At 56.3% G+C, this 10985-nt stretch overlaps 5 protein-coding genes across 5 annotated transcripts; 2 read left to right on the top strand and 3 right to left on the bottom strand.

Annotated features, from left to right (window-relative positions):
- Window positions 1-249: 249 nt before the first annotated feature.
- On the top strand, window positions 250-915 carry LBRM_35_5140 (putative exosome-associated protein 4; the record flags this gene model as incomplete). The annotated part of the gene is made up of 1 exon (XM_001569081.1): window positions 250-915. One exon carries the CDS (start codon window positions 250-252, stop codon window positions 913-915), a length of 666 nt encoding a protein of 221 aa, XP_001569131.1.
- Window positions 916-1487: 572 nt separating this feature from the next.
- LBRM_35_5130 (conserved hypothetical protein) lies at window positions 1488-2444 on the top strand (the record flags this gene model as incomplete). The annotated part of the gene is made up of 1 exon (XM_001569080.1): window positions 1488-2444. One exon carries the CDS (start codon window positions 1488-1490, stop codon window positions 2442-2444), a length of 957 nt encoding a protein of 318 aa, XP_001569130.1.
- LBRM_35_5120 (conserved hypothetical protein) lies at window positions 2441-3160 on the bottom strand (the record flags this gene model as incomplete). The annotated part of the gene is made up of 1 exon (XM_001569079.2): window positions 2441-3160. One exon carries the CDS (start codon window positions 3158-3160, stop codon window positions 2441-2443), a length of 720 nt encoding a protein of 239 aa, XP_001569129.2.
- Window positions 3161-4844: 1684 nt separating this feature from the next.
- Window positions 4845-5552, bottom strand: LBRM_35_5110 (conserved hypothetical protein; the record flags this gene model as incomplete). The annotated part of the gene is made up of 1 exon (XM_001569078.1): window positions 4845-5552. The coding sequence occupies one exon, from the start codon at window positions 5550-5552 to the stop codon at window positions 4845-4847; it is 708 nt and encodes a 235-aa protein (XP_001569128.1).
- A 3059-nt stretch (window positions 5553-8611) lies between these two features.
- LBRM_35_5100 (conserved hypothetical protein) lies at window positions 8612-10435 on the bottom strand (the record flags this gene model as incomplete). Its single annotated transcript, XM_001569077.1, has 1 exon — window positions 8612-10435. One exon carries the CDS (start codon window positions 10433-10435, stop codon window positions 8612-8614), a length of 1824 nt encoding a protein of 607 aa, XP_001569127.1.
- Window positions 10436-10985: the final 550 nt, after the last annotated feature.

Genomic DNA, 10985 nt, shown 5'->3' with positions numbered 1-10985 from the left:
AGAGGCATCTGTGAACAGCGACCCCCTTCGTGATGTCGTGATGCACGGCCGTGCCTGGTGCACCCATCGTCGCCCCTCGAGCGCGCGCCATCTCTAGCTACAGTTCCTCTATATGCTGTCCTCGCCTTCATTGCTGTTTCTTCATTTTCGGCGTCCATCCAATCAACAAACAAAATGCGCACGCACACACTGAAGAGCAACCACACTTCTCTTTGTTGTTGTTGGAGCATCTAAACTCGTGGCGCACCCATGAAACGGGCTGACGGTCGAGAGTCTCCGGAGGCAGTGCGGGCCATCCACGTCGCCACCAACATGCTGGCCAACTGTCACAGTAGCGCCTGCGTCGAGATTGGTCAGACACGCGTCCTGTGTGGTGTCCGTCCGCCGCAGCAGCTCGTTCAGGAATACCGCGGCACGCGCGGCCGTGTCAGCTGCCAAGTCCACCGCAGCTTAGCGTCCTCGTTGAATCTCGACAACTCTAGCGACCGCGACATGGCCCTCGCGCTCGAGGGAGTGGCAGAGCAAGCGGTAGTGCTGGAGCGCATTCCACAACTGCTCGTGGAGGTGCTGATTGAGATAGTGCACGACGACGGGGCTGTCTGGGACGCTGCGACGACCGCCTTGTGCGCCGCCCTCACCGCAGGTGGCGTGGAGCTTTACGACTCGTTTTCGGCGTGCAGCGCCGCGTTGCGGCACGATGGTGCCATTGTTGCGGACCTTGCGCGAGAGGAGGCGGCAACGGCGATAGCGAGCGTGGTGGTGTGCAGCGGCCTCTCCCTCGGCGGCGTGTACTACTGCTGCCACAGAGGCGCGTGCGAGGCAACAACGATGAGCCAGCTGCTGCAAGCGGCGATGAAGGGAATACAAGTGCGCAAGGTCCCACTTTTAGAGCAGATCCGGAACCCGTTGGTCTAACCTGGTGCATGTCTACATAAGTCTGGACGGAGGTCGTGGTGTTACTTCCGCGATTGTGTTATGGAGCGCCGAGACCTTCTTGTTGGTCCACACACGGACTGGGCTCTGTTAACCGAGCGAGTAAGAAAAGGGAAAAAAGTAATGCCTCAGTTCACTCGATGCCTTTCGCACTGCAACCATCAAAAACAAAAACAGACAGCAGAGGAGCTGCAAAAGGTGCATCGCTGCGAGTAGTTGCTTCACACGCTCGTTTGTGTTAGTCGTGGCGTGGACGCCCCAGGGAATCCTCGTTGTCGCTCGCCATTGAGCGGAGAGAGGCGTCAAAGAACCACAGAAAAGGAGGACGTGCATCTTTTCCCTGCATGTGCACTCTCTTCTAGCCATCGTATGCGCCACCTGGTGCTCGACCTCTTTTGCGTTATTCGGTCTCGCCCCTTTCTTTTACGTTGGATGTGACTCCCGTTCTTGCCACCCCTTCCGTTCCCCTCTCTCTCTCTCGCTCTCTCCAAGTGTTCTCGCACACGATCGTCTCGAGGAAGAAGGCAAGCCTTGAGCAGGCCAAAAAACGAACAATGGAGACTTGGAACGGCGTAGATGGCCACGCCGGCGCAACAACAATGACAGAGTCGCTTATCCTCCAGCAGTGCAGGAAGCACCAGGGCTACTCCACACCAGAACTCAACGAAAAGCTCTACCTGCACCACCTCGGCTTTGCTCAGCTCAACGGCCTCGCAGCCTTCACCGGCTGCGTTGTCCTCTACCTCGACCACAACGCCCTGAGCGATCTTGCCGCGCTCGCGGCGCTCACCCGCCTCGACTCCCTCTACCTTTCCTGCAACGCGCTTTCCCACCTCGACTCGCTGCCACACTTGCCAGCCTTGCGCACCTTGGATGTCGCCTGTAACCAGATTGTGACACTCAATGGGCTCGATGAGGCCGCTCCACAGCTAGAGACGCTTCTGGTGGGGCATAACAAGCTGCAGTGCCTCCACGGAGTGCAGGGGCTTTCCAGTCTGGTTTCGCTCGATCTGTCGCACAACTGCATCGAAGACGAGAAGACCACGATGGCGTGCCTATTCAGCCACCGCACCACGCTGCGCACCCTGTTGCTTCATGGAAACGGGCTGTGTCGCCACACACCGCACCATCGCAAGTGCTGGATTGCAGCGTTGCCTGCTCTGCGGTTTCTCGACGAGTACCCCGTCTTCGACGACGAGCGCGCGCGTGCCGAGGCGTTTACTAGAGGCGGCGCAGCAGCCGAGGCAGACATCCGCAGTGCGCAGCACGCCCGTGCCGCCACCGAGGCGCGAGAGCGATTCGCGTACTACGGCGGTGTCCGCGAGATGCAACGCGATGCTCGGCGCCGCAACGGCGCGGAAACGCCGCCAGCGCCGTGCCTTCCCGCGCGCACGACCGGCGTCGGCACGGGGGTTGTGCAGGACGCCGGCGGCGGACCCGTCTGCCTCCCGTCGGCGCGCGACACCGTTCGCCCGGGCCCCGCCTCGGCGCGCGAGGGAAGGCAACCCTAGTCGACGGGAACCGGCGAAAGCGCCTCGGCGATGTGGAGGCGCTGTGCCGTGCGGCGGCCGTACCGCACGAGCAGGAAGACCTGGAAGCTGCACGCCAGGGTGCAGAGCACATTGGGAATCGTGATGTACATATCGAACTTCAAAAGACCATACAGCACCCACAGAACGCTATTCAACGTTGCGAAACTGACGGTCTCCGGTTGCAGCGGCTCGGCGTTTTTTTCCCTGATGATGACCTTCGTCATGCCGAGGGGCGAGCTCAGCATAAAGACGCTACAGCACCCGCCCAGGATGCCGTTCAGCTGTGCAGTAGAGCTCCAGTTGGCACAATTAATGAGATAGAGAAGTAACAGCATGAAAAGAATAATTAGAAATGCGGTGAATATCGCGGAATTCAGCGAGGAGCGATAGCTCGTTGAACTGAGCACATGCCCCGCCTTCTCCTGCATGCGGGCCACTGCCAGGAACGTCAGGATGCAGTACACGGCAGTGGCAGAGCCCACTGTGTTGCAGATAATCACCGGTAAGCTAATGGTTTGGACGCCGTACATGGCCCACACGCTGCAGTTGAGGAGCTGCGCACAAAAGAAAGTGATTGTCCCGACGCCAACCGAATTGGCGGCGCGCATATTGCCGACGGTAATGACAGGCGACAGCACCATGCACATTGACGCTGCCGTGGCAAATACGGCAATGATGGGCAGAAAGACGCCCATGACTCCTTCACATGTGGCAGTGCTCAGCAACGTGTGTGTGTGTGTGTGTGTGTGTGTGGCTGAGGAAAGGACAGAAATACAAAAGCCTCTGAGGAATCGGTAGGGTAAGGCGGGCAAACGAATGAGACACTTACCTAACACGTTCGTGTTGCTGGTCGTCTCTCGGCCTGCGAGTCGGGTCGTCTGCGGTGGTGGCGAGGAAGTGCGGCGTGCCCATTCTGAAGGTCTACTTGATCCAACGCACGACGACACCGTCAAGCTATTGTGTTTACAGAGGTGTCCAGGGAAAGAGGGGGAGAGCTGGTGCGAAGCAAACAAATAGCCAAAAAAATAAAAGAAAGCCAATGCAAAGTGGTAGCGGAGAGATTACGCGTGGCACAGCCACCGATACCACCGCAGAAGTGCGAGGGAAGTGAACAGTACAATGAGGAGTGAGTAAGCACTTACAGTTAGGAGTAACAAGGAGAGAGGAAAACGCAAGGAAATACATATATGGGGACGCTTAAGAAAACAAGAGGGGTGTGTGGACAATGGTGGGTTGGGTAGCCCTCTGTAGCGCGCGCTGGATTGGGAAAAACTGAGAAAGGCGGAGAATAGGGAGTAGGCGAACAAGTTAGCGAGAGTGACAAAAAAGGCAGACGAGACCAACAACATCAACGGTCTCAGTGGAGAAGCAGCGCCACTTGAGGAGCGGCCGTGCGCGTAAGCACAGGCTATGCGGCAGTCGTGTAACGCCGCTGCCAAGCCCTCGCTTACAACACGCAAGGGGTTGGCAGCGCGATTCGGAGAAAGCCGCCCTTTCCTATTGTTTCCCTATTTGTTCACGTCATTGTATCGGAAAACGGTTCTGAGTAACCATGTCGGCAGTGGAAAGAAAAAAAAAACAAGAAGCCAACAGGCAATGACCCCATTATTCACAAAAGGAGTCGCTTGCGCGATGCCTGTCGACATGACCGATCCAAGAACGACGTCAAGCACGTATCCGTCAGCACCGACATCAATGACCACCAACAGTACAGTTAAGGTGCCGTTAAGTCCCCTAGACGGGCATGCGCTGCTCAGCAGCGCGGGGGGGGAGATGTGTAAGCAGTACCCATACATAAATGACAGTACACGTTTCCATTCCTCCGCTTGTGTTTGTGGGTGCGTGAAAGAAAAGATACACCGCGTAGCAGCAGCCATTGTCGCCACCACAGGGATTGTGTGGGCCGCTTCACTCTTCCGAAAACACATGAGAAGGAAACATGTACGCCACCCTGGATCAGTCGTGCAACATACGAGAAGACCAGGCACGCGAAGCAGCATGAGCACTGCGAGAGCCAATAATATCAACGCCGAAGCAGTGGGAATTCCCCAGCGACTGAGAAAGAGAAGGGAAGACACGCAAGTACAGAGATACATTAGATCCATCAGCACTACGAACAGCAAGGGCAGTTCATCCTCTACACACAAGAAGTGGGATGATACAAGAGACCAACGCACACAGCACGCTCAAAATCGAAGAGGATGAAAAGCGGAAGCGGGAGGGAGACCGAAGAAAAAGGAGGAGTGGGGGAATTACAAAGTACGGCATACTCAGACATATGGAGATCCCAGCGGACGAACAACTGGAAACAACAAAACACGAAAACAACAGTGCAGAGAGAGAGAGAGAGGCGAGCGTGAAGACGTCGGTGTGACATGCTCAGCTTTCAAGGAGTTCAAAGCAGGAGCAGAAGTTTCCCATGTGACTCACAACAAGTCGGCACTCCCTCCACGAGATCTCAGTCTTTTGCAAAAGCGAAAACGCCGCCACGTTCTTCTCGGTGCAGGCGCCGAGCGTGATGTGTGGCGCGTAGTTTTCGTGAGAGTACTGGCTTGTGAAGGAGAGCATCCACTCTGACGTGGCGCTATTGTTATCGGCGGGGAACTTCCTGTGGAAGGCGGACCTGGCCACATCCTCCGAGCCTACTTTGACACGGTACTGGTCCAATTCGCGCACGATGGTTTCGTGCAGCCATATTAGGTCAGGGGTGCGCTCCACCGTGATATTTGGCAGCCGCACGGCCCGTCCATCCTCCGTTGTTGCGAAGATAGGGCCGTCGGCGACGCCGGTTAGCACCAACGACTCCTTCGATTCCAACACGTGCTTGCGGAACTTCAACCACGTCTCGCGTACAATCTCACGGACTGCCTTCAAATCCAGCGCACGCGCACAGAGCTGCATCACGGTACAGTGTGCGTAGCCGTACCCTTTGCGGCTCTTCTCCGTGAGTGGCGCGAGGCCGTAGCACAAGGAGGTGTCCTCGACGTCGTCGTTTACCTCGACGGGGCACAGCGTCGATGATAGTGGAAGCGCCACTACGTCGAAGGCGGAGCTTATCAGGCACACGTTCAGCGCCAAGAGAGACATGGCAGAGGGAAGCGGTGCGCACGCACCCGCACTGATTCTGCTAATGCGGATTGCCTCACAACGGTCTTAACTCTCTACACCCAAACATGACGACACACACACACACACACATACACACACATGCGAAAAGACGCGGGTCTTGCGGGAAGAGCTGGGAGAGCAAGCAAGATGCAATAGCTACTGGAGTGTGACACTTCACGACACCGGCCCTCCCATACGAGAGTTTTCAGAGGGTGTCCGTCTACACGTGGGTCTATGCATGTGCCTGTAAGCGCGTCGCGTTGTTTGGAGTGACAGGAGAGGGAAGGAAAGAATGCGGAAGTTTCTCAAAAGGTGCAACAGTCAGAAGCTAGAAGATGAATAGCAGGCACACCACGAGCGCGCGTCCAGTCGCCGGTCTCACAGGAGAGTAGCTGTAGCTTGGTGCAAAGCAGCCGCCCTGGGTGTATGAAGGCCTTTTTCCTTTGACTATTGCAGTGAAGCCCAGGTGGTGATACAGTGAAGCCACGAAAGTGGCGAGGAGTTGTGGCTGTGTCTGGGCGCTTGAGTGATCAACACTGCAGAGAGACAAGGGCCACATAGAAGAACGCACCGAGCACACGCCCCCACGACATGGGCAGAATGGGACGACCACCACACTACGGGGCCAGCCGCAGTGCTCAGGCAAAGCAGACGCCAACTGAAATCAAAAGAAGCACAGAGAGAGAGAGAGAAGGGCGCACGCGAAGAGCAAAACGTAACGCGAAAGCCAAACCACTGTAAGTGCAGAGGAATACACCACCCTCCCCAAAAAAGAAAAAATTGCAAAAGGAAAGGCGAGCAAAGCAGAGGAATACGACGACACCCGTAGCCGACCGCTATGACCGAGTGCCGCGTATCTTCTTTGTCTTACAGTCGAAACACACCAGCAGCAGAAAACAGGAAGTGGTGGGAAACAAAGACGACTAAGAACTGGGCTACACAGCACTGAAGTCAACAGCGCAATTTTCGCTATCGCCAAGTATTGGGGGGGGGGGGGGGGCTGCCAAGACGTGCGCCACAGGTGCGAAAAAGTCCCTTTGCCATGCGAAAATAGAGCAACGAGGCGGTTTCTGCAGAGGCACGCGCTCCCTCGATATGGAAGGCGTTGGGCACCGCACTGCGACGTCCTTTTCTTCAAGTGAGAGAACCCCCAGAGAATGGAAAGGCGTAATGGGGAGAGAGCGTGTTCCAGTAGCGCCGGCAGCAGCTCTTCTTGTGGGTTTGTACTCGTCCGTCGGCCCAGTGCAATGATGGGTCACGCCACAAGTTGACGCGGTGAGTGATGAAGGAGTATGACTCAAGAGCGCCTCGGACATGCAGCTTTGCGTCTGTTGAGCCTTGCCGGAAAAGGTACCATTAAAGATCAGAAGCTCAGCTGCTGGGCCTCTTTGTCGATCAGTGCCGCATTTGGTAAGGGGTGCGCTGGGGGAAAATATATCGAAAGGGGGGGGGGGTCGTTACCTGCTCACGCCGACACAGAGAAAAGTCGAGCGCAGAGAGCTCTGCTTTTCTTTGTCCAGAACAGTGTGTCTGCGAAGAGGAAAATGGGCGCAGCGCGCTCTGAAGGACAGAGAGAGAAAGGAGAGGAGCGAACGAGGCGAGAGGTGGGCGTGCCCTTCCATGAATTGGGAGGAGGGGTTTGTACCCTTTTTTTGTCGACGATGCTCTCCAGCCAGGCTGCAATTTGGTGTATGGGGAGAAGGGATAGAAGAGAGAAGAGGAAGGTGGTGGAGAGGGGCTGAAATACGCTCAAGAGGCTGCTGATCCCTGAAGCACCGCCCCCAACGAAATGGCTTGCAGGAATTCCCAGTGTGAGGGCTGGGTGTGGTGGGACATTTATGAGCTGTCGAGCAATGACAGTGCTCCGTGAAGAGGTCCTGACATCCGCGAGACACCCCCCCCCCACCATGTAGTGCTCCTTTGAGTTGCGAATTCTTGCGTAGTTCTTTCACTAGGTGTGCCGGTGTCTATATGTGCCTGTGCACCTTGTGTGGAGAATTCCGAGTTCGTCTGAATGGTTGAGAGAGGAGAAGCCGAGGTGCACTTCCTGTAAGGCTAGCAGTTGAATGACGGCACCGAGGCTCAGTGGGCCCATGGAAGAGGCGACAAGGAGAAAAGACGTCCGCGAGAAGCGAAAAAAAAGAGAGCCCCTCCACGGACGAACGAAATCACAGAGCGAGAAAGAGAGTGGGGAGGACCGGTAGGAATCGGCGAAGCGTGGAAAGAGTCTGCAGTCGCTGACAAGCAAGTGAAAAAGCGCAGCTGTGCTACGGAAGGGAGGAGTGAGACGACTCTAGGCCACCGCGCAGGTTACACACGCCCACACATTCACTCAGCCCCCTAGGAAGTTCACACGCGGTCGACGCAAGTTCACCATACAGCACTGCTACTCCCTACTTGCTCAACTGAACAGTGACCTTCCTTCCCTCCTTTTCCACAATAGACACGTATACACACACACACACACACAGAAGGTAGGACAAAGAGAAACAAACGAACAAAATGAGCAAAGCTGGGAAGAGGGGGGGGGAGGGGCGAATCACAACAATTAAGTGGGATAGCAACACCGCTTTGTATGTGTGAGTGGGTGGTGATCATCACCGCCTATAATATCGAGCGGGGTACGGAGTCACATGGATAGTCTCACACGACGAAACGAACCAGCTAGCAAGGGACCCAAAAAAGAACCCAATGCCCACTACAGCCTCCACACACACACACACACATACACACGCACCTCCTCTCTTCTTGTCACACTGCGGCGCTCAACATTTCTGTAGCAGCCCCCGATCTGCTTCACCTCGTCGTGATCGTGCCCTTTTGTGCTTGAACAGAGTGCGAGGAACAAAGCGTGCCTGGAGAAACGGGCATACAGACCTCTTGCAACGCGGCAACCTTACGCAGAAATACGCATGTGTGTATAGAGGAATGCGTTGGTGCACCACACCACAAAGTGCTCGGCCTGCGCTCAAGGGAGAAGGAAAAAAAAGGCAATGAAAGAAGAGTCACTGTGTGACTGGACTCCGGATCCACAGTTCCTAACTTTCTTTACCCGATGCTCCTCCAGCTTGGGTTTCCATGGATGACGACTTGACAACACTATCCTGCAGCAGCGGTGACGAGAGCGCATCGGCAGCCTCGTACATTTTTAGTTTCTCCTCCAACTCCTCCACACGACTCTTGTACTGCGCAACACTCGCACGGGCCTCCTCCAAACTCCGTGTGAGTCGCTCTACCGGCAGCAACACTTTACTGATTTGCAGTGCATTTTTTGCCGGATCCGAGGAGTCTGCCGTGCACACGCGCGTCTTCTCCACCAGCTCTTGTGCCTCATCCTCCTCGCGGTCAATTAGGGCATGGTCAAGCAGCGTGGCGACGGGGTCTTCCTCCGGCAGAAGAGTGGGCAGTGGCGCCCGCAGATACCAGCGCACTTTCTCAGGAAGCACTTTCTGCACCTCCGTCCGTTGCGAGAAGGTCTCCAGGTCTTGCTGCAGCCCAACAAACTCTGTCTCTTGTAATAGGAGCATTTGGCGACGGGCAGCCCGTCGTAGGATGACACGGCGACACAGCAGCGCCTCCGCCTCTTCCATTAGCCGAGGTCGCAAGCCCGTCAAAGACAGTCGTGAAAGGATCAGCTCGACTACGCCCATGTCATGCTTGGCTTTGCTCAACAGTCTCCTCACTTGGGTGATGTAGGTGATCAGTTGCCGTACTACCTTCAGCTGACGAGTCATCTCAACCTGATAATCCGTAATAATGGCCTCTGCTGCGCTGCGGTCCTGTTCGGCGCGCTCGAGGTATTCTGCGCAGGCACGACTGACAGGGCCACTCTCGAACGCCTCTTCTGTGGCACGTTCACCAGCGGCGAGCTCCAACAGCTTGACACGGTGTTTTGCGGCGCGCTGCAGCAGGGTTTCGACTGCGCGCAATCGCGCGTCGCAGAACGCCAGTGGTGCTTCTACCTTCTGAAGATGTGCGGAATCAGTGGTACTCCGTGCTAGTTCTAAGGCTAGACTCGGCTCCAGCTCTGTCAATAGTGGAAATGAGGCAGCCCGATCAGGCGACATTTGTGATGAGGCGTAGTCGCTTCCGCTTCGCGTAAAAGAGCCAGCAGTAGCAACGACCGCTGTTATGGAGGATCGAAGCTGCGATAGCTGCTCTTTCTGCGTCGCCAGCGTCGCCTCGCGTGACGCCAACTCCTTCGCTAAAAGGGAGAGGTGAAGCGCGACAGGCTTGCAAAGTGCCTGCTGCGCATGCACCACATTCCTCAGCTTCTCCTCGGTCGTGCAAACCGCCATGTCTGTCTTATGCGGCAGGGCAAGTGTGGATGAGGAGCGGCTGTGGTGGTGTGGGTGGTGTACCCCGCTGTAGACCTCCAACCACTCCAGCTGAAGTACCTCCACAAGTTGTGTCGTAGTGGCGGTGTCGCAGAGCACCAGCAGGACTTGCTCGTCGTGCAGCACCGCCTTGTCCTCGAGCGGGTTGAGGCTAGCGTAGTCGAAGAGCTCAAATGTCGGGGGCTTGTGGAACGGCGAGGAGAACGTCGGCGATGGCCTGGTAAACTCGGTAGTGGCGTCCTCGGCTGTCGCTGTGGCCTGCAGGGAGGGCTCCAGAGACTTTGCCAGGCGGGACAGCAGTCTATGTGCCGTGAACTGGTTTGTCAGAATGCATGGAAGACTTGGGGATGTCCCAGTAGAGTCCGCGCGCAGCGACGATGGTGCTGGCGCGTTAAACGAAACAGAAGGCGCGTTGCCAAACGGGGAACGCGCAGGAGAACTCGCTGCGGTCGTCGCCTCCGGGATGAAGTATGGCACGCGCGTGCCAATAAAGGCAAACACGAGCTGTACCGTGATTCCGCTCATCTCTGCTTCCCGTGATGGTCTGACGTTCAGCGAGTCTCCAGTATTGTCGATGTGCACACACAGAGGAAGTCCGTACAGTTCCGCTGTCTGGAGTGCTGTCTGGCTGGAAGTCGATGGTGGGGACTTGCTAGATCTGCAGCGGGTATAGCGCTGCAGGTTCACAAGTGCGCCGTTGGCGAAGAAACCAAAAAGGCTCGTTTTGTCTTCTATATTGCAGTCGTAAAAGAGGTGTGCGCGTGTGTGGTCGTATTTTGAAACGCAACAGACCGCGAAGAGAGAGAGAGAGAGGGCGGCCTTGATGGGGCAAGCAGGCAGGCAGGCCAATAGGCGGTGAAAAAAAAGTCCAACAAAGAGGAGCGAAGTAGAGCCCACCCAAGCGTTCCCAACTCGCCACCAGCGAGCGACCAACGGAGGAGCGAGGAGGAGGAGCAAAGAGCAGAAATGCACAGGTCCACACCGTAAGGAAGTCAGACACACAAGGCAAAGCACGGGCTACCGAGAGCGCTGGAAAGATCGTGAAGGGGACCGTGTCACCACTCGAGTTCCAATG

The sequence above is a fragment of the Leishmania braziliensis genome, chromosome 36, assembly GCF_000002845.2.
Source record: "Leishmania braziliensis MHOM/BR/75/M2904 complete genome, chromosome 36".
In the NCBI taxonomy this organism is placed as follows: Eukaryota; Euglenozoa; class Kinetoplastea; order Trypanosomatida; family Trypanosomatidae; genus Leishmania; species Leishmania braziliensis.
Note: the sequence above shows the minus strand (reverse complement) of the source record. Positions and strands in the feature narration are given on the sequence as shown.